At 32.1% G+C, this 24515-nt stretch overlaps 1 protein-coding gene across 2 annotated transcripts in view; it reads right to left on the reverse strand.

Moving 5' to 3' along the window:
* Positions 1 to 5804: 5804 nt before the first annotated feature.
* Positions 5805 to 24515, reverse strand: part of LOC139521812 (transient receptor potential cation channel subfamily M member-like 2) — a 34282-nt gene continuing 15571 nt past the window's right edge. For both annotated transcript variants that reach the window (XM_071315452.1, XM_071315453.1), the window contains exons 9-21: positions 21269 to 21388; positions 20596 to 20664; positions 19810 to 19933; positions 19105 to 19233; positions 18424 to 18523; positions 16696 to 16927; positions 14935 to 15030; positions 14271 to 14414; positions 13504 to 13818; positions 11032 to 11227; positions 10327 to 10486; positions 9627 to 9808; positions 5805 to 6645 (exon numbers count right to left, since the gene is read on the reverse strand). In XM_071315452.1, coding sequence (XP_071171553.1) covers positions 6569 to 6645; positions 9627 to 9808; positions 10327 to 10486; positions 11032 to 11227; positions 13504 to 13818; positions 14271 to 14414; positions 14935 to 15030; positions 16696 to 16927; positions 18424 to 18523; positions 19105 to 19233; positions 19810 to 19933; positions 20596 to 20664; positions 21269 to 21388 — 1944 coding nt within the window. In that variant the 3' untranslated portion in view covers positions 5805 to 6568. The remainder of the gene's footprint in view (positions 6646 to 9626; positions 9809 to 10326; positions 10487 to 11031; positions 11228 to 13503; positions 13819 to 14270; positions 14415 to 14934; positions 15031 to 16695; positions 16928 to 18423; positions 18524 to 19104; positions 19234 to 19809; positions 19934 to 20595; positions 20665 to 21268; positions 21389 to 24515) is intronic.

The raw sequence follows: 24515 nt of genomic DNA on the forward strand, positions 1-24515 counted from the left end.
TATTTGATACAAACTACTTACTGCTGTTCAATCAATCATGGACAAATGAATTCAGGTATTTAAAAAGTTATATAATATATTGTCATTGACTGGTCTCACTGTGTCTAAACCACACCGGCAAAATTTGCTCGGACTCGATGGTATCTAACATCCGGCACAATGACGGAACACCAATAGACAAAAGAAAGGTAGATTTCTCCTTATTTTTTTTTATTTTTTTTATGATATCGAAGAATATATATACATATACAACTATTTTTTATTGTGAGATGCTATATTTTCTACAACCGTTCTATATTAACGGAGAAATAAGTCAAAATGCATGTCAAAATGACGAATTGAGTGAACCTTGCCTCGAAATTGTTTAATTTCTCGTTAAATTGTTCACATTGTACGGAAAGAAAGGTACGGGAAGATAGATATTGACACGGAGATTGCAAATTTAGTTATTATGAGCATCTCAATAATTGTATTTCTGTGTATGGAACGAAAGAAAAGGGTCATGTCAAATTAAAATAAACCGGTTTCGTCAATGTTGTTACTTCACAATCACCCGGTTTCGTCTATATATATCACCCGGTTTTTTTGGGTTTTTTTTAACAAACAATTTATGAAAAGAAACTTTGGCACGGATCTGAACATTGTCTTTCGAGAATTTAAATATATATTTATTGTAAAGTAAACTTGGCGTGTTAAAATCTATTTTAAACGGGCACTTTTGGACATAGTTAATTATGATAATACACATTTTCCTAATGAAAGGCGTATCCCTTACTTCACTTAACTTCAAACTAATTTTAAATGGAATATAAATACTGAATAGCAAACACTGGTATCTAATTATTTTGTAACATTATTATATTTTCTTTGTTTATAATAGTAAGTGTGTAAAGATGAAAAATAAAAGGATGTGTTTTGATTGTGCCATAATTTTAATTTACTATACTATATTTATATACACTTAGTTTACAATATTTACTATCAATTATTAATACATTTATGCATTCAATCATTGACGAACAGTCCCAAACCGACTATAGTCTATACTGTTCTGCACAAATTAATCATGCATGCAGTCCTGCCAGATTTTCTGGTACTATATATAATGTGTTACTTGCGCACTAAAGCGAGTTTTCACACTTAAGCATCCATAACATAGCAATGAGATTTGTAACTTTCTCCCCGTTTCTGGTAGGCACATTTATTTTCATAGGCATGTTTTTCACATTATTTTTACAGTTCAAATTCATTTTTTGTACAGTTCAAATTCAATTGAAACTTCAAGATACCTTTCGAAAACAATATCTGACAGTTTTGTATTTTCAATGTGAATAAAAGTTGGTTTGCAAAACATGACCGTCATTTATATCTAGGTCTTATTAAGAAGAAGTGACGGTAACCACTTATCCCATAAACATTGACAATGAGACAACTTTCTTTTAGACACAAAAATTATATTGAATTAATCAAGTTTAGGTCAGCGTATGCCTTAAACAATGAGAAAAACACACAAACTGCATGAAAGCAAGTTATAACAGGGCCCTAAATTATAAATGTAAAACAATTCAAACAAGAAAACTACCTGCCTATTTTATGTTCAAAACGCATATGGTATAAAGCAACCAAAGACAGCCATGGCATTACAAGCGTGTGATTCGGGAATGGACTGAGTCAAAGTGTTGTCGCTGACACAAACAGTACAACAAAAGTACAAATAATAAAAAATGATGAAAAAACCTTAACTCGTCCGATGACAGAGCCTGTATAGTAAATGCGCGATGTGTGCCAAAACTTGTATCATAGTTAAAATTATCCCTTAAATATAATAAATATACATGTATTCGCAGTTTACTATGAAGTCCACTATCCCTGAACTAGCATAAATATTTATTAAGGAGCCAGCTAAAGAACGCCACCGGATGCGGGAGTTTCTCGCTTCATTGAAGACCCATTGTGGCCTTCGGCTGTTTTCTGCTCTATGGTCGGGTTGTTGTCGCTTGGAATTTGTATGAACTTTTCATGTTGATAGACATTTTTAAATAATTATACGTCCACTTTGAAATAAACTGAATCCGTCTGTCCGTATATATTGTCAAAATATATTGACCAACGTCAGTGTACGATCATCATAACACAACGGCGACAGTACAGACTCGTTGTTTTTAGTAATGTTAACAAAATAATTATTATTGAATTTGGTCGATGACCTGAGACTATTATACTATTATACTAATTTGTACATAGCAGTATAGTTACAATAAGGGATAAAAAAAATATTTTAATGCATGGTAGTTGTAATCCTACATTCATTTTCTATGTCGATTATGCATGTATATACAGTTGTCTTATTATCAACGTTTATCCTTAAGAAGATTTATTTTTAACGATTGTAGAAAAGATTACATACATAGAATGATTAGATTACTTATAAAGGTGTCCATCCTTTTGTGCGAGAAAATCACATATTAATTGTGTGTTTCGATTTTTAAGACCGTAAACTTTAATTTCAAGTTTAAACATGTTCAACATATTTTCCCATAACTCATATAGAAAACGCATAGAGAGCTTTAATCTGAATATATTGTTAACAAATTTCGGAATGCAAAGTAAAATTAAAATATTTGTGTTCTATAAGAGTAGGAATTTAAGTTTTTGCTTATTATTTATTTGAATCTGAGACTCATATAAATAATAAGCCGTTGTCCGGTGAACGAATTTGTTTTCCAACGACCCACAAAACTCCTTTTGAACGCTGAAGTTAAATAATCAATTATAATGTAATGCGATTATGATTTTTTTTATTTGACCAAACCGGGTTATGCATTTTGAAATCTATGACGAAACCGGGTTGTATACATTGACGAAACCGGCCAGTTCCATTTTGACATGACCCATTTCTTTCGTTCCATACACAGAGATACAATTATGGAGATGCTCATAATAACTAAATTTGCAATCTCCGTGTCAATATCTATCTTCCCGTACCTTTCTTTCCGTACAATGTGAACAATTTAACGAGAAATTAAACAATTTCGAGGCAAGGTTCACTCAATTCGTCATTTTGACATGCATTTTGACTTATTTCTCCGTTAATATAGAACGGTTGTAGAAAATATAGCATCTCACAATAAAAAATAGTTGTATATGTATATATATTCTTCGATATCATAAAAAAAATAAAAAAATAAGGAGAAACCTACCTTTCTTTTGTCTATTGGTGTTCCGTCATTGTGCCGGATGTTAGATACCATCGAGTCCGAGCAAATTTTGCCGGTGTGGTTTAGACACAGTGGGTCTATAGATATTTGATTGCTAGAATTTAATTTAATATTCTCACAGTTTACAACTAGTAAAACGAGATTAGTGCATTAATGTACACTTCTATAAAGCTTACATAAGTTTAAGAATAATTTCATTTATCATGCATTGCTCAATAGTAACAATAATTGTTTAATACATGAGATACTCACTGATGTTAAACATCATGGTTGTTTGTTTGGACTAAAGGAGGAAAGCATAAACAAATACGGTGAACTCCCACTCGCCCAGTATACATTTATAATACTTTTAGTTATTTTATCCTTAAAATAACAGTCTGTCAGAATATTGAAACCATTTATGTAGGAGAAAATAAAATTCAAAGGGAAAATCTATTATGACCTAAAGTATGGTTGCCTTTTTTCTCTAGTTAATAGTTATATAACTGGCAGTCATTCCATAATTCCTCTTTATTATATTGGATTCGTAGAAGGGAATTATTATCATTATCTATCATTACAATATGTTCAAGTCCTAAATAGGTGTGTAATATTTGCAACTGATAATTCATCACTCCAGTCAACTATAAAAGAGACGTGATAACTTCATTGACTGCTAAGAGTAGAAATGTTTACCTGGTTAAGAAAAGCAGACTTGTACACAAGTGAGAAGTTCAGCTACCTATAAAACCATGTTTAATCTTCTATTTTCTACATCAGGAAATGCCTATGCTATCGGGAATATGACAATGGTTTACATTCATTTAACGTGCTTGAGCTTTTGATTTTGCCGTTTGATAAGGGATTTTCCGATTCTAATTTCCCTTTGAAGTCGCCAGTATTTTTGTTATTTTACTATCTATGCATATAACCACTGTTCATATATATATTGATAACACTTTGAACGAAATTGATTTGTCTAAAGTATTTGGTACTTCCTAGTGTACCGGTAAATACATTTCATTTATTAAAATAATTGTAAATTAATGTCGTTAAAAACGTTTAAAAAATAAGATTGAATTTTTAAAACAAAATGATATATCTAGTACAAGAATTTTATCGTAAAACCCTTATACAATAAAATCTCATATGTAAAACAGCTGTTATTCAGTTGGTTCTAATTGTGATTTCTTGCATGCAAATGTACTGCCAGCTGGAAATAGTTGTACTCCCGAACTTCGTTTGTTATTTGAACTCGCATGACTTGTGAACTGCTATCAAACATGAGCAACTTAATGCATCTATGTCCAGCCATTAACTTCATCACTCATTTAATTATATGAACGACGATATTCTTGAACATAAAATTCTACAACATTTGATTCCATGTCGCAAACCGAATTAAGAAAATTCAAGCGAGTCAATTTAAGGAGTATAATACCATCCTTCGTTCGTTTTTCTAATCAGTTACAGTTTTATCATTATATATTTAACAAACAAATCCTTCATTTCATGCGCTATGCACATTTTAACATGGGTAGGAATTTTGTTTGCGATATTTTACCCTGAGCGTTAAGATTACCAACAAAAACTTTTATTGATTTAAAAGATAACAATTAGTAAGATATAAAAAGATTGGGTATGATTGCCAAGGAGACAACTCTCCATCCAAGTCATATTTTGTAAAAGTATACCATATAATTCAAAGTACGGTCTTCAACACATCTAGCATTGGCTCACACCGAACTATAAAGCTCCAAAAATGACTAGTGTAAAACCATTCAAAAAAGAAAAACCAACGGTCTAATCTATATAAAAAAAAACGAAAAAAGAAAAACACGTATGATCCACATCAACAAATGAGTATGCATGTTTGACATAAAATGGAAGAAAGTATCGCACGGGAGGAGTAGTACAAGGGCCGGTTTCACGAAGATATTCTACGACCATCATAAGACACCTCTCGTGTAGTCCTAACTTTATGACCAACTTAAAGAGATGTCCTAATTTAGGACTACTTTGTGAAACCCACTTTAGGACTAAGATATGTCGTAAGATCATAATAAGACATGTCTTAGTCCTAAGACAGCTTCCTGAAACTGGGCCCAGATTTTTAGTTTTTAAGAAGTTCAAAATTTATAAATATTAAAAATATGTCTTGTAACCTCGTTTTGACCTCTGACAACAACAAAAGTACATGTGAACTTTCTATTCCATGATGTGTTTTATGTAACTTAAAAATGACACAGTGTTTGGCATAAAATTATTTTCTTTTGGAATATTCATAATCTATATTGACAAAAGTGTAACCTGTTCAATCGGTGTCTTTGGTTCAAGTTTTTATTTTTGTTTCTAGCGTTCCCGATCAAGGTAACCAAAATAGCGCCTCGGACGCATACAGTGTATAAATGTATATAGTGTTATTTGAAAATCATAAGCTTTGTTACATAACAGTCGTTTCTTCAGAAAAGAATTTAATTAACTGTGTATCAGAAAAATATTATTTTAGAAAAGGTGCTCACACCCGTAATATGTACATATTTGACTATAATTTTACTTGCTTTCTTGATTAAAAGACCCACCTTATTGTTGAATCAAAATAAGAAGAACCATTTCATATTTTATTTTACATAATAACTTATTGATACTATACATATACAAATCCTAACGTTGAAAGACTGATTTCACGCCCAGTTAGAAGAAGTAGCAAAATAAACGTTTCTTGTGCAGACAGAAGATGACATGATCGAATTTTCTTGATGGTCAGGGTTTATTGCAAGAAGCGTTGTTTGAACCCTTTGCTGTTCTGAGGCCTTTTATTGTTTACTATAAGGTATGAATTTTTGTTCATTGTTGAAGGCTGATAAGTGACAGTTTATTGTTCTCATCTTTGTCCTTTGATTCATAACATATATGTGTTTCATTGGCAGTCAAACAACGTCTCCTTACAGAATAATCATATTCATATAAGTTTACATTATTTATAACAGAGTTACGATTTATACAATGCAGCTTTTTTCTGTACATACAGCAATTATAAATGTTGAAGAAATATAAAACAAACACACATTTTATCTGAAACATTATTATGTTGGATAGACTTTGTCAAAAGTTGAAGAAACATTTATAACTAAAACAGAATGCTTCTGTCCTTTTGAAGGCGATACGTCAAACAAAGGTCATACCAACAATAACTACAACATACTACTTTTAAAAAACGTTAAGAAATAAGGTCAAAATAAATATTTCATTGCGTAGAGAATTGTCAAAAACATATCATGATAAAATTATGTTGGTTATGTCATAGTTTGTATTCCATAAAGAAGAATCTATCAGATCTTCATTGTGCGGATGTATTTATTGTCACTGTGTCAGATCTTCATTGTGCGGATGCATTTATTGGCACTAATGTCCTGTAATCTTTCCATCCGTTTAAATTCATCACGATCTGAAAATAGGAAAGTAATGTATGAGAATACTGTAAGATATATTAGGAGTTTTCCGTAAATGTTTTAAAAGCTCTAGTATAATTTCATCATTGAAAGCAGTCTTTCAATCTTCAATATAATAAACATAAATAAATTGTTCAAATAAAACCTTTGAAAATAGTGGAATTAATTACTTTTGGAGTGTCAAAAACTCGTTGGAAGTACTTGATAAATTGCATGCATATATTGGTGATTTTGAATCTGTTTTCAAAGTTTTGATTTTTCTACTTTTATACCACTTTGTCTCATATTCTTGTTAAGAAAAAATTCACACCCCTTATTAACTGGGCATTTAAAAAGTCAGAATGCGAGTATATATGTTCACTCTTTTAGGTCATTTTTTAGTAGCAATAAACAAAAGAACTATGTCAATTGGACATGCTTTTGATACTATATATGCGCAAATATAAATTAACAAAGACCCATCGAAACTTCCACTTGTATTTTTGTCCATCTGATGAGTTAAGCCTTTTTCAACTGATTTTTATAGTTCGTTCTTATGTTGTACTGTTATACCACTGTCCCAAGTTAGAGGGATGGTTGGGAACCCGCTAACATGTTTAACCCCGCCACATTATTTATGTAAGTGCCTGTCCAAAGTCAGGAGCCTGTAATTCAGTGGTTGTCGTTTGTTTATGTGTTACATATTTGTTTTTCGATCATTTATTTTTACATAAATAAGGCCGTTAGTTTTCTCGTTTGAATTGTTTTACATTGTCTTATCGGGGCCTTTTATAGCTGACTATGCGGTATGGGCTTTGCTCATTGTTGAAGGCCGTACGGTGACCTATAGTTGTTAATGTCTATGTCATTTTGGTCTTTTGTGGATAGTTGTCTCATTGGCAATCATACCTCATCTTCTTTTTTTATATTTGATACAAAAATTTGACAATACTTTTAGATATTATGATAATATATTGGCTCTCAATAATGACGACTTCAGTATGTATACTAAAGAAATTTATCCTGTTGAACTTACTTTAAATAAAGCTAATACTAACAATGACCACTGTCCTTTCCTCGATCTTGATATCTATATCATTAACGGGAAGCTTAATACAAAAATTTATGATAAAAGAGATGATTTTTCATTTCCTATCGTTAATTATCCATTTTTAGATTGTGACGTTCCCTTGTCACCATCTTATCGTGTTTATATATCTCAACTTGTACGATTCGCTCGTGTATGTAACAACGTATTAGATTTTAGCGAGAGAAATTTATGTACTATTGAAAAATTATTACACCAGGGTTTTCGATATCACAAACTGGTCAAAACATTTACTAAATTTTATCACCGGTATAAGGAAATAATTCGTAAATATAACTCAACATGCAGACATCTTATACGTTCAGGTATTTCACATCCAATCTTTTATGGTAATATTCTGTACAAAGCACAAAAATGTCAGTATTCACCTCAAAAGCTTACAAAACCTTTAAACAGACTTATTAAGAAGGGATATAGTTACGATACTGTTGTCAGGTCATTAAAGATTGCATATTTTGGCTTTTATATTGATTCACTTATAGGGTCTTTGCATCGGAACTAAACACAATTTTTTTTTAAACAGTTATTGGCATGACACGGGTTATGTTCTTCTCATATATTTTATGATAGTATGATACTAAACCCCTTATGGGAAGGATTGTGCCTGATATTCATATGATAAGACATAATCTTTCAATCAGTTTAATTGAGGTCTGGAGCTGGCATGTCAGTTTACTGCTAGTAGTCTGTTGTTATTTAGGTATTATTGTCATTTTATTTATTTTCTTTTGTTACATCTTTTGACATCGGACTCGGACTTCTCTTGAACTGAATTTTAATGTGGGTATTGTTATTCAGTTACTTTTCTACATGGGCTAGAGGTATAGGGGGAGGGTTGAGATCTCATAAACATGTTTAACCCCGCTGCAATTTTGCGCCTGTCCCAAGTCAGGAGCCTCTGGCCTTTGTTAGTCTTGTATGATTTTTAATTTTAGTTTCTTGTGTATAATTCGGAGTTTAGTATGACGTCCATTATCACTGTACTAGTATACATATTTTTAGGGGCCAGCTGAAGGACACCTACGGGTGCGGAAATTCTCGATACATTGAAGACCCACTGGTGTCCTTCGGCGGTTGTCTGCTCTATGGTCGGGTTGTTGTCGCTTTGACACATTCCCCATTTCCTTTCTCAATTTTATATCACAGATAACATGATTGAAATTCTGTACACCAGAAGCGCGTTTCGTCTACAAAAGACTCACAGTTACGCTCAAATAAAATTTAAAAAAACAGGGCAAAGTCACGGTATCGTATTTATCATATAGTGTATATTTCTTCAATTGTTACAACATAATGTTTATTTTTGATATTTTTCATGATAAATATTTTCTGTTACTCTCTTTACAAAAGACATAAGATTCAATTTCTCAATTCAGAAAGAATGCAAATGTAAACTTTACCAAATGATTTACGCATCATTTAAACGTCTAGTAATGGCCAATAGTGCTAAAAGTGGCGTTATTTACCACCAATCAATCAACAAACTGTCTGTATGTTTGAAAAGTGAGACCAACTAAAACTGTAGTAAAGAGATCTTTATCTAAAATACAACCAATTTGATATGATTTTGTGTTTGAACTAATTTTTTTAAACAAAGTAGGACCATTCTAGACACAAAAACAAGATACTGGTATCTGTAATTTCCTCCATTGAAGAAGCATCAATGTTCAACTAAAGAATACAACGATCCGCCTCCAGTTTATAAGAATAAGAAGTAGCAACTGCATGAAGGAATAGAATGTAATGTAAAACCATTTGACATGCATTTTATTCTAAATCATTATTATGATTATAGAAACAACATTTGTGGAAAGATTACAGTGACTACTTAAACGGTGACTTATCTATGATTAATCATGAATGGCAGAATATCATTAACATAAAACTAACCTGCTCCAGTTTTTTTACCACAACACTTTTTACAACTTTTAATACATTTTGATAGCGTCATAAAGGGTCTAATAATCAGATTGAGAGGGGCTGGAACTCTGGTTCGATAATCCATGATTACAGCATATCTCCAATATCTCCATAGTTTCTCAGAATTAGCTTGCACAATCTCAAAACGGTAACTGTAAAAGAATTGTAGTTTTTAAATTCTTTACCTACTGTAATGACAAAATAATGACAAAATATTATTACCTGATATACTGCCTTGAATTCTATATTGAAGCACATGGTCGTAAAATACAGCAAATAAGATACGTTTTAAACCTTACTGTAGCACCTGCAAAGACTATAAAATGTTGCTTTTTTAAATATGGAAATCAAAGGATCCCCATGCTTTCAGTTAATTGATTACATCTATGTGATCGTTCATTATGATTACGACTTATCTTGTTTGGTCATGTGTGTACCTTCTGTTGCCCACTGATAAACATTTAAAAGGGGGAGGGGAGATTCAAAAATCGAAAAATTCCTGCATATATGCATGCGCCTGTCCCTAGTAAGAAAAATTGCCAATGGTTGTTTTATGCCATATTGTAATGTAATTTGATTTGAGATTTTTACGATTTGGAGATAGAACTATATTGTTATGCATGAGCAGTTCATGAAGCACACACCTTATATGCCCTATATAGATACATACCTAAACAGTGCAATGACGAGATTAACTAGCAGTAAGTTTGATATCAACATATAGCATGCAGAAATAACAATGAGGACCCAGTCATATTGGTTACATCTCTCTATATCCGGGTTACTTTCCCATTCGTCCTGTATTGTAGTGCACGGTGTAGTACTATTAGCTGAAATGAAGAATTAGTTGGTACCCTGTAGTCAATTGTTTTGGAAAACCGAGTTGGTGAAAGACCGCTATGACCTTGTCCATACATGAATAAAAAAAATATTACATGGTACTCCACTTTTTTTATATTTGGTCTGGGACTTTGAATTCTTGATGTTCATACCTGGCGGGAAATAATTCTTGCTCGGCTTTACTTCTGAACTGTTATCATACTATACAACTTAGAATTTTTATTTACAATATACCAAGTTTCTTATTTAATATTTCATCGGAAAAATTATTACACTGAGTTGAACTGTGTAAAAATTTCAGATCTGCTTAAGCAGACAATATTTTGAATCTTTGTTATACACGTTGAGTATGACACATTGCGTCAATGCCTTAACATGAATGAGATATACTTTACACGACATCGAGTGGAACTCTTATTCTTTGGAACTTATTATCGAGGACTTTTCCGAAGATGATAAGGTTGTTTGTTAAATTAATTATGGAACTGTAATAATGCATTTTTTTTAGTAAGAGTTAGAAATCTCGTATATGTACCTTCAAATTTATCGAGGAAAAGTTCTCCATAAATTTGCCAATATGGAATATACATAATTTTCCAAATTCTCCAGTATGTCCAACCACCAGTATTCCACATATCATAGTGCGCTGGATACATATTTGCATGATATAAAACGCCAACACCAACCATAAACACAAACAGGATCCCAATAAATCGAAACAAATCTTTCAACTAAAATGATAGTTTAAATTAGTATGAATTTTAATATTTCTTAAGATACTTTAAAATAAAAAAAAAGGAAAAACTCTTATTGTTTACCATCTTGTAAAGGAGTAATGGATGAATAAGTAATAACAATTCTGAATGTTTTCACGATACTATAGACTTTCAAGATGAATACAAATATCATTTTCCGGCCTCACATATATTTTTGTAAACTAGAGATAGTCGGAAGACCGCACCTCTTATAGTTGACAACTCCTTTCGAAAAATAGATACTCCCTTATTAAATATTGTAAAAAGCATAACTGAATGTCCAGCAGAGGCACTTTGAAATCGCTATCGTTATAACAAAAGCATTCTTGAATACAAATAATTGCTTAGTTTGTGTTATCTGTATTACCGATATTATACAATGCTTTTCCTTTTAAGGCTAACTTGTTGTTAACAAAAATAAGTGTTTAACCTAAATATGTTGGCAAACCATGTGTGCTACAGTGGAGATCACTTCTAACCTCATCTCATCATATCTGTAAGAATCTGTCAGAACTTTTCTAGGACAGTATGTAGAACTGTCATCCTGACACCTTTTAGACAGTTCTAGCTAGAACAGTTCTAACCTAGAACTGATTTAGTCAATTATACCCAGAACAGTTTTAGACAGTTCTACCCAGAAAAGTTTAGACAGTTCTACCTGACTTCTAGAACTGACCAAATCTTTGGCTATAGAACAGTTCTACGATTAGAACAGACTTGGTCATTTCTACGGCTAGAATTAATTTAGTCAGTTCTATCCATAGAACAGTAATAAAAACTCTTTGTTTTAAATATAAATAAGTCAAAAGAATATACTATATATTAAAAAATCCTAATCACAGCACTTGTGGCTTTATCAACGATAATAATAACACTAAATGGTGACCAGGGAGATGCCCTTACTGCAGTGACATCATTTAGAACTGTTATACAATCCTGACAGGTTTTGGTCAGTTCTACGGCTAAAACAGTTTTGGACAGTTCTGCTGACAGTTCTACAGTTATAACTGTTTTGGTTAGTTCTGCTGACATTTTAACGACTAGAACGGAATTGGTCAGTTCTACCTAGAACTGATCCTGACAGTTCTAACCTAGAACTGATCCTGACAGTTCTTCATAGAACTGATTAGGTCATTTCTACCCAGAACTGTTTCTGACAGTTCTACTTAGAACAGTTCTAGGGTAGAACTCTTCTAGGACAGTTTAGGACAGTTCTATGACAGATTATTCTGACAGTTCTAATGAGGGGTTAGAATTGATCTCCACTGTATGTTCATTGGGCCTTATTTTCTACTCAATTTATATGTTTGTCTTACTTGACAGTGTATGTTACAAAACTTGATAATTTAAGGCGATAGTAGTTTACCTATGCTCAAATCTCGTAAAAAGATTGAAATAAGAATAAGAAACAAAATTGGGAGGAATTGCATGAACAATAAATAACAGCGATACTAGGTTATTGAGCAGGGTAAGCGTCAACCGACATGCGAATCCTTTCTCAGTCAAAATTGGTAATAGGACGCCATCGGTTTTTTAATCACAGATTGTTGTGCTGGTATCGCCGTTCTAAGACCTCTAAGAATATCGTTCCTAAATTGAGACACTAGTACAAGTCATCTTATCTGTCAACAATAGTGATAAAGCTTCTGTATGTGTCATTCATGTGGTCATAATCGTAGATTAACTGTTTATGAAACTTGGAGTCCTAAATTCCCTTCAACTTCGTACTTTGTTTTTGCCCTTTTAATTCTTTTCATACGAGCATCACTGACGAGTATTTTGTAAACTGTAATCCTGGTATTTATTATTTGTGTTTATCTTATTTGTTCTTCCTCGGTACTCTGTTGGGATAGGTTTTATTTCGTTAAAGTGTGAAGCAGAGAATACGTTACTGCTGAAAAATTTGGAAGTTGACGATATGATTTTTGTTTTTGTTTCAAAGTTTCTATGCAAGTTCTCACATATAAATGAATTAATTTTAACTACAACTCCTATTGAAATAATAGACTTTAAAGCTGCAATCTACACTATAATATTATATCGCGATCTGCTTACCCTTCAGGATCACCTCATATTCCCTCCGGATTAAGGAGTTTCTATGTATTTTGTTTTCTACATTAGAAATTAGCAAGATCAGTTTTACGATGTTCCTTTTAAGTATGTGATATCAACAGAAAATAGTATAACATCAATTGCATTTATCTCTTTACTTTAAGTATGACATAACGTGGGTGTTTAATGTAGATACTTGCCATTTCTTTAATCATGATAATCTTTGGTCCAAGTTTTCTTGACATCAGGAGTGCATGGAGAAATCTCATGTACATGGTGAACAAACTAAGACTATAAAATCTTCGTGCAAGAACGCTTGTTTCTGTTGTACTCTTATATAAAAATCTTACAAGCACAGCTGTTATTGTTATACAATACGATATAAAATCAAGCGAATTCCAGAAATCATAAAAATATCTTGATATTCTGTATTTGACTGACTGACTTAAGGCTTTCTCATTCTCATCGTCTTCTGAAAATCTGCTTTTAATAATGTCATTATTCCATGGTAAAATCTGAAATTAAATTTCAAAAGAGAAATCAAAAGAAGTATAATTACTTTTTAAACGTAAGAATATAAAGATTCCAATGAAAGTATTTCTTGTTCTGTGTAACTGGCAAATCAATAAGTCAGATATATCGTTAACAGAAATAAATAGAATAATTTATCAAATTCTTTCAAACATACCGAGATTCGGTTAGGAAGTTTGGATGTTCCTGCAATTTGGAAAACAAAACAAATTGTCAAATCATTATTCACACGTTGATGTTGTTTATATAGTCCATAAACTAAGATACGATCCGTTTAAACTCCTTTATCCTTTGAATGAACTTCTTCTAAAAAGTTATCAATGTAACAATTTAGTATTTTTTTAAATTGTCTACATCATAAATAAACGTAAGTGAAAAGTTGTCAAAATAAGTGCAAGTTTGGGTACCCTCATGTTACATACTCAACTACACTCACCCCTCTATATTCCTCAAAAATGTCTCCAATGAACCATGCATAAATCAGCCACTCGTAAATCTTGATTCCCTCTAAATTAACGTAACGTGTCAGTTCTATCAACAGGAATGCACTGTAGCATACCATTGCAGCGATGAAGATTATCTAGAGGCATAATAAATCATATAAATCTACACAACTATCCAAGTAGACAATACCATTATTATTAGGAATTGTCTCTTTACTAATGAAACATATCGTTTAAAGGACTGTGCAGACAAAACACACTTTTTAAAATGTATGTTTTAACATGATGTCAAAGATCTACTTTATGGACATATATTATTTATTATTTACTTATTTTTAAGCATTATATTGAACATTGCCATATAAGTGCAAGTTTTGGCTAGCCACTAAACCGGGTTCAACCCACCACTTTATTACTAAAATGTCCTGTACCAAGTCAGGAAAATGGTCATTGTTAAATTATAGTTCGTTTCTGTGTGTGTTGCATTTTTAAAGATGTGTTTCTGTTGTGTCGTTGTTCTCCTCTTATATTTGATGTCGTTCCCTAAGTTTTAGTTTCTATCCCGGATTTGTTTTTTTTTTCAATCGATTTATGAATTTCGAACAGCGGTGTACTACTGTTGTCTTTATTTAGCTATCTTCTGTCAGAAATACTCACATAATGCACGAGGAAACGAGTCAGCGGTGCATAAAAAAATCTACAAAGTCGTAAATTGCCGTTACCATTTCTACGGCATCCATACAGTAAACCTTTCTGAAAAAATATAATTTTACCTAATATAATACAAGCCGCTTCTGTGTTAGATGAATATCACTGTTGGCTCATTATTAAGCTTTTCATGTAATCATAAACGGTAATGATATCTTATCGATTTATGACTTTTTAACACCGGAATGTTACTGTTTCATTTATTAATACTTCAAGTAAAAGATAGCGAAACCCACTTTAAACTTAGCCAAAACTACAAGAATGGAATAAGATCAATGCAGATTCACCACACTACTGCTCCAAAAGAGTCATTAGGAGGGTTGGGCAACCAATACTACACAAGGTATTCGGATACCATCATGAATAGGTTGACCGATACGATACAGATGTGTCTTAACTAATAAGTGACATGTTTTCGATGTAATAGATCTTAAAATACTGGAATACTTGTATGATCTCTAATTTTACCAATAATGTCCTATATTCCGAATGTTTCATTTTGAAAGAAGCTAGCATGATGTTTAACTTCACTTGAATTAGGGTTGCTGCTTACAATGCAGCTTTTAAACAAAGAGTTCCTCGTGGGGAAGTTGAAATTATCCCTTTAATAGTTTTCCCTTCAAACATTTCAAGCCGCTTCTGTGTTAGATGAATATCACTGTTGGCTCATTATTAAGCATTTCATGTAATCATAAACGGTAATGTGAAGTAAACGTCAAAGAACTACCAATCGAACAAGATAACAGTAATGTCATTAAAGTGAGAGGGTTAGCGCTATAGAACCAGGTTTAATCCACCATTTTCTACATTTGAAAATGCCTGTACCAAGTCAGGAATATGACAGTTTTTGTCCATTCGTTTTTGATGCGTTTTGTTATTTGATTTTGCCATGTGATTATGGACTTTCCCAATTGATCTTCCTCTAAGTTCAGTATTTTTGTGATTTTACTTTTTAACATAAATTGTGTTTTGCAAAACAAGTATCCTTTCAAATCGCCATAAATCAAATTCGAAACCATTGTAGAACGGATTATAGAAGGTTTGTCTAACAAAACGACAACCTTTCCACTCACTCTAAACAGGTTTGTCGTGTGTAGGTCACATTTCATATTTGTTTTGTCTATTAAGGACCCAAGTATCAAATCTCTACCAAGAATAAAAAAAAAAATAACTAAAGTACAGTTAGACAGGCATTAACTATTAAACTGAATTATCAAAGGGAGAATCCAGTCTAGGATAAAACAAAAGTAGAGAATAGATACAATAAAAATTAAGCGAGGGAAACACATTTGTTCAACTTTTCATACGTGTAATATACCTGATAGATTAAATCAAATCAAATCACTTTCTCGATTTAATAAAATTGAGAATGGAAATGGGGAATGTGCCAAAGAGACAACAACCCGACCATAGAAAAAAGCAACAGCAGAAGGTCACCAACAGGTCTTCAATGTAGCGAGAAATTCCCGCACCCGGAGGCGTCCTTCAGCTGGCTATATTTGTTATGTTAATGCTTATAACATTAAGGCTGACTATATGACACTTTCTTTTTAAAAGGGTCTTAAACAGATATCTGTTACAATATGCAAAGATGCAATTTACTTGTTTTTTAATAGTAGGCCATGGTTTGCAATAGTTTCAATATTTATATATGAGTAGAACAAATTAAAACTTTCAAAATAATAACTACAAAATATTAAAAAGACAAACCTTCCAAAAATCACCTAGACTTGCTCCGATCTGTTTGTACCATATTTTGTTTAGACGTCTCTGTGCACAGGTATGTGCAATAAAATCAAGCATTGAGTTGTCAAATGCACATTCTAATGGGCTGACTTTGATGTCCCAGACTTTTTGTTCTGTTAACATTAGATCCATTGCCACTTCAGAGTCTTCAGCGTAAAGTTTTGTTTGTAAGTCTAAGGCTCGTTTTGCGAAAATTCTATATTATATACAAAAATGAATTTGACACTGTATTTGACAACACAATTAAAAGATGCAAAATATGTTTTATTGAATTACCTCTTTTTTGGGAGGTTTTGATGTTAATATAAATGTCCAATTAACGATCAACTGAAAGAGTATTTTTATAATTTTATAATTCAAATGTTTCATAAGGGTTTTTGTTAACCTCAATTTTGACAATTAATTGAATAGTTTAAATTAATCTACGAGGTATATCAAGTTTTTCTTTTGAACAAATGACCAATAAGTACTGTTTATTTCAAGATTTCTATTGCGTCTTTACTGAATGGTAAATGTGAGGTCGTTGAACTTATTTCATACTTTAAATGCAAAAAAAGGCGCACAATCTTTTGATTTAGTTCACGATTAACTGTCATATTGTTTTCTGTCTGTGCAGAAATAAATATAAAAAATTTGGTGCACATTGAATAATCCGAGTAGCGGGTTATTTATAAGTGTACACCACATTTTTGAGGTTATTTCAAATAGACAGAAAAAACTAAATTTATCCCTTATAATTTAATTTTAAATTCTCATTTGTAAGGGAGTTGATCATTGAAAAATGGTAATTACGTCACGGTCACATGACAAAATTATGTCTATGAGCTGATAAACAACAACCTTCAGCCAATGAGGAGACGTGTTACATACAGAATTAAATTATATTCATATATCTTATCGATTTATGACTTTTCAACACACCGGTATATTATTGTTACATTTATTAATAATTCAGGTAAAAGATAGCGAAACTCATTTTAAACTTAGCCAAAACTACAAGAAGAGAAGAAGATCAATGTAGATTCCACCACACTACTGCTCCAAAAGAGTCATTAGGAGGGTTGAGTAACCAATAATACACAAGGTGTTCGGATACCATCATGAATAGGTTGACCGATACGATACAGCTGTGTCTCAACTTATAAGTGACATGTTTTCGATGTAATAGATCTTAAAATACTGGAATACTTGTATGATCTCTAATTTTACCAATAATGTCCTATATCCCGAATGTTTCATTTTGGAAGAAGCTAGCATGATCGTTTAACTTCACTTGAATTACGGTTGCTGTTTACAATGCAGCTTTTAAACCAAGAGTTTCTAGTGGGGAAGTTGAAATTATCCCTTCAATAGTTTTCCCTTCAAACATTTTACGAACACCCTCATGAGTTGATTGACTGTTATGGTATATCTGTTTCACAGGTGTCGACGGTAAAAACTGGAATCCTGTGCAAGCATTATACGATTGTCTAACAATAGATATGTCGTGCATTGAAAAAAAACCATTGTCATTTCGTAGATATACAATTATTGTGTTTTGTCAACTTCTGAAATAAACCTATCGAAAATTATCATTTTGTTGAACAATCAAATTCGCTTATATACTTTAACTCACTAAATCCACGGAAAATAGTGTCCAATGAAAAGAAATGATTCCATAATCCCATGCAATATTCATAATATAATAATTACCTTGAATGTTCTTTAATTACATCGTACAAAAACTGATCTTTTCCACTCTTTGCTCGTGCAGCCATTTTTTTTAATACGCAACTTGCCAATATTGCCGTTACTACAAATATACAAAAAACAAAATGTGTTTAATTATCATTGTTTTCTTCATAAAACATAATTTTTTTTTGATAAAATTTTGTAAGATTTTTAAAATAACAGGATATGTGTAATGTTTAGTTTAGTTGCTGTCTCATTGACATATACATAAAAGGATTCATTGTCAATTCCTTAATTACAAGGATTGTCACAAATGGATCAAGTACTGCTTACCTTACATCCAGTTTCATGAATTGTTAGTCTAGCTTTATCATTTCTATGGAAATTTTTATTGAAAATCTTTTTTCTTTTGTCCATGAAGTTGTTTTAAGTTTCAATATGGCTTTAAAGAGTCCCTTGTTATCTTATTTTTTTCCTTTTTTGTCCATCCAATGCAACTTCGTCAAAAGGAGAAGAATTATGATATTCGTAAAAAAGGTTAGTTATATTGTGTTATGTAAATTTCTGTTGTAACAAAGGCTATCTTTTTTAAAATATTCCACTGGTAAAAATACTGGATGACTTTTCGCCGGAACAATATTTTATACAGATTTAAGTACTTGTACTAAAGATTTCTACCTTAAAAAATGAAAACGACCTTACGTAATTGATTTTCACATTTCACCCAGAATAGCGTCGCTAGTTCCTGTCTGTTAGCAAACAAGGACCAGATCAAAAGGTCTTGGTAGATATCTTTCCTTTCATTCTTCATGTCTTCCTTATTGTATGATTCTTGCAGCAAAAATAAAATCAATCAAAATTAGAGATCTAAACATTTATATTTTTTTAATCTGATGCAGATGAAAAAGACAACAAGAAGAATTATGATACTGCGTCTATTTTCCTATTTTGTGTGCTATGATTTAGAAACTGTAGAGGTTTTTGACTATTTTGTAAGTCATTCAGGTTTCGATGTCCCCAAAATGTGTCAAATATTTAACGTAACTAAAACGTGCATAATTACGAAGATGTCAGAAACATGTCACCGAGTTCATTAAAACTGGTTAAATACGTTCAATAAAAACATTAAACTCTCCCTAAAAAACATTCAGACTCAAGCGATACATTTAAAACAACGTTAAGGTAATTTTTTGCAGCAGTTTAATTTATCTTCTAAATGACAAAACTCTGTTTTAGAAGGTTTTTTTAGCTTGAGATTTTTTTTATCTAAACATGTTTTAGAAGTATAATAGATTTATTTATTACATTGGTTGCAATGAATTACATTGATTTCCCAGTTAGATAAAAACCGATAATTTCACATGTGAAATAAAAAAAGCTGAATTGCAAACCGCTTTGACAACATACTTTTAGGGTAATGCAAAAACTTTTGACACAGCTGCCTGCCTGCCTGTCTACACTTCCGGCATTTTGCCTCTTTGTCATCTTCTTTGCTTTCTAGAAGTTGTTCCGTAACAGAGCTAGATGAGCCCTATAACAGATTAAAAAATATATAAACTCTTAAAACAAAATTTTAATGTTTGATAATTATAACTTGTAAATAATAATAGCAACAATTTCAGAGAGAACGGACACAAATATAACAATAGCCCAGAGTAAGCAAATGCAGTAGACATTAATAAAAAAAAATTAACGGTACCAATTTCTTGCACCAGATGCGCATTTCGACAATACATGTCTCTTCAGTGATGCTCGTGGCCAAAATATTTAAAATCCAAAGTACGAAGGACATTTAAAATGTTGACATTGAATAACAGTTTAATGAAATAGGAATAACAACTTTTATAAAAATTGTGCACATGTTACATACGAGTTGATTTACATTTAGATTATCCCTTAAAAGCGATCGTTTCTAAAAAGAATAATAACTTTGTCATGTAAGAGGAGGTTTGGATAGCTATAATACCAGGTTCAAGCCACCATTTCTTTCATGTAAAATGTCCTGTACCAAGTCAGGAATATGGCAGTTGCTATCAAATAGTTCGTTCCTATGCATGTTGCCGTTTGTTTTTGTTTCACTTCAGTGTATCTTTTGTTCATTTGTTTCTTCTTGTGGTTTCTCGGGGTTTTTTTTGTAGCCTGGATTTGTTTTCTCTCAATTCATTTATGACTTTTCAAGTCTACATAACTTACCATAAGTATTGACCACATGTGTTGACAGTCACCTTCGCCATCTCTACTACTACACTCGCATTTGATAGTCTGTGGAAAATTGTCAACAATAGAATAATTATCAACAGCAACGGAAGTATCTTAGAATCGTATTTTGTTTATTTTTATGTATTATTTTTCATGAATCTATAGCATTTTTTAAACACCGAATGAGTTATAGACAAATTACAATAATTCAACTTTTCTCAATATAAGTAACGTCCGCCTTACTGACGTTTCCACAAAGTAACTTAAATTTTACACAATCCATGAACTTTTTTCGTTGCTTTACTCTGGTTTCCAAAGGGTAAAAATCTTCAAATCAAATTGGAATGACATGTAGAAACATTCTGTAAATCTGAATGTAACTGTGTCCCTTGTAGTTTATGCAATTGCCTTATTAATAATTAAACTTATAAATACATATAAAAGCCCTTACCAGACATGAAAAGAACTTTTTTCAAAATATCGTATGGTTATTGGTATCCCTATGGTGACATCATTACCTTTGTAAATTAAAGACGAAATTCTAGTTTGTCTGTACATATTATTCTGGAAATAATTCGATTATACAACTCATTTGAATAGTTTTTAATCCAAAGAACGTCCATTTTTTTTTTTGAGAAGGCATTTTATTTCTCAATTTCATAATTACCTGGTGATATATATCTGGAAACTGTTTTCTGTCAAATTCTACTTTCTCTTCTTGAAGCAGAACCTTAACATAGTCAACTCTGTCAGCTATAATTGCTTGTTTCAGAAGAATTTCAAAGTTCTATTGAAGACACAATAGCAATATTATAAAAAACAAATATGAGCATACACTATTACCTTTTTTATAATAAAGTTTAAGCAGTAAACAAGCCAACAAAAAAAAAAGATAGAATATACTGGAGGTGCTTTTATGATGAAGTGGAATCTAAAATAAAACAAACCAAGTTAGTAAACAAAAAAATCAAAGACTGATATAACTATTCAGATTCAAAATACCAGCGAATCCTAAATTCTCAGTATTGTAATACAACATCAAAATTCCATGTGAGTTGCATTAATTGCTAAATGGTCAATGCCACATTAAAATTTAAAAAAAAATGGTTTAAACGGTTAACAGCTGGCTTACTTCAAGAATTTACAGAAATGTTTTTGCAATTAGTTGTGAAAGTCCTATCTCTGGTCACAACGAACCCACAACACACCTATGCAACGCCACGACATGGAGTTTGGTCAAATCGCGTGTCATCTGTGGTCGTCGTACGATATTTTGAGCATCGTGGCGATGTCGGTTGTCGTAGGACGAAAATTGGACATGTGCCTTTTTTGGCTCTACGATTTTTTGTCGTGTCACTGTCTTGTGGCTGTCGTAAAAGTGTCTTACAACCGTCGTGCGACTGTCGTGCGATTAACACATTGTCGTGGGTATCAACATAAACTATTTTAAGGTGGTATGGGAGTCTAAAATAAAAATGATAGAATTTGTTCATACTTTGCCAAAACGTTGTATCTATTGATATATGTTGAAAAAGATAATAAAAATGATAGGTCACCGCGCATTTTCTCAAGCTACAGGACGGGACAAAATGACACATTTTGTATGGATTATACAGGAAAAAACACCATTTTGTGATTAGAAACTAAACAAAATGATAGAATTGTTAAATACTTCAGGAAAAGATAGCTTTCAGACATTGCTTTGAGAATATCAAAGAAAAGATAGGGTCACCGTACGTTTTTTCCGGCTAAAATACAAAATAGGAAAATTCCATACAGAATCCTTCAGAAAATGCACTTTTTTAGAGTTACCTCCCCTTAAAATTCCAAATTTAAAAAAATAAAATAAAAACAACCAAAAATAATTAACATTTGCAAAAATATCAAATTTAGAAGTTATATTCTTATAAATTGGTACTTTTAAATGAAAATGTACATTAAACATCTGCATTCCTGCATCAAATTTTGCTAACTTGATGGAAAATCTGGACCTTTGATTCTCTGTTTTTTACAATCCAAGATGGAGGAAGACACCCATACCACCTTAATCAAACAATCGTCGCACGACTGTCTCAAGACACTCGTGATACAGTCGCACGATTGTCTCACGAACACCAAACGTCGTGCAACATATTTTCGTTTTATTTAGAAGAATACATTCGGTGAGAATAAATGTTTGGAAAAACATAGCGTTTACCGTTTAAATAGGATGGCTATTCCATCAGAATGATAATGCTTAGCCCTGTTGAATAGTCGTCTTGCCGGACTCCAACAAGGGCAAAACATGGTCTTGCATGTTATATAAAAAAGAAGATGCGGTATGATTGCCAATGAGACAACTATCCGCAAAAGACCAAAATGACACAGACATTAAAAACTATAGGTCACCGTACAGCCTTCAACAATGAGCAAAGCCCATACTTATAGTAAGCTATAAATATGGTCAGTTTTCATGGTTTTGGGTGATGCGGACAAATAATTTTGTTATATCCATGAGTCAGTCTGAGATATCAAAACTACTGAAATTAGTTTACGATTCAAAATTTTGATTAAAAAGAGGACATGCTGGCACTATAAACTGATGCGAGCATAATTTTGTTTTCCAATATTGCTTTCATTTATATTAAACAATCCATCCTGCTATAAAAATATAAGCTCGTGCAATATAAAATTCTACTCGGAACAATATTCCCCAATATTCATGCAATAACCCTATAATATAGATCATTTGTATTATCATGATTATACACTTCATCCTTACATAAAACTATTACAGATTTATTATGTGACTATAAGGGTTGCATAAAAAAGTGCAAATATGGTCAGTTTTTGGTTGATGTGGTCAAATATGGTCAGTTTTGGTTGATGCTGTCAAATATGGTCAGTTTTGATTGATGCAGACAAATAATTTTGTTACATGAGTCAGTCTGAGGTATGAAAACTACTGATATTTGTTTCTGATGCGATATTTTGAATAAAAATAGAAAATGCTGGCACCCTCAATTGATGCGAGAGAAAAAATTTGTGGTCACTGATTTCCAATATTGCAGCTATATATATAGATTTACATAATAAAAAGCAAATAGGGTAAGTTTTGGTTGATGCAGTCAAAAGATTTTATTACACGACTCAGTCTGAAGTATGAAAACTACTGATAGAATGAAATTCAAAACTGATATTATATTGGTTAATGAGGTCCGGTAATTTTGTTATGTGATAACGAGCCATTCTGACTCCCGGAATAACAAATGTAAAACAATTCAAATAATAATGCCCCCCCCCCCCCTAATACTAACGGCCTAATTTATGTACAAAAAATGAAATGTACAAAAAATGGAAGAAAAAAAATAATTTATGTGACACATCAACAAAAGAAAATCACAGAATTACATGCTCCTGACTTGGAACAGGCACATACATGCAGAATATGGCGTGGTTAACAGGTTAAACATGTTCTCTTGCCGATTATAAATCTGAAATAAAACCGGCAAAATAGTAAAACTCTATATAATTTAAATCGCTTTTTTACCCAAGCCTTTATATTAAGGCAAAGAGTTCTTAAAACTTATAAATCAACTCTAGACGTAGAATTTATAAATCAATTTTAGCCGCAGAATTTATAAATCAATTTTAGCCGTAGAACTTATAAATCAATTCTGGCCGTAGAATTTATAAAAATCAATTCTAGCCGTAGAATTAGAAATCAATTCTAACCGTAGAACTGTTCTAGAAGTAGAACTGACCAAATATTGGTCAGTTCTAGCTAGAACTGTCTTAAACTGTTCTAGGGTAGAACTGTCAGGATCAGTTCTAGGTAGAACTGTCCAAATCAGTTCTAGGTAGAACTGACCAAATCAGTTCTAGCTAGAACAGTTTTAACCTAGAACTGACTAAAAGGTGTCAGGCTGACAGTT

The sequence above is a fragment of the Mytilus edulis genome, chromosome 4, assembly GCF_963676685.1.
Source record: "Mytilus edulis chromosome 4, xbMytEdul2.2, whole genome shotgun sequence".
In the NCBI taxonomy this organism is placed as follows: domain Eukaryota; kingdom Metazoa; phylum Mollusca; class Bivalvia; order Mytilida; family Mytilidae; genus Mytilus; species Mytilus edulis.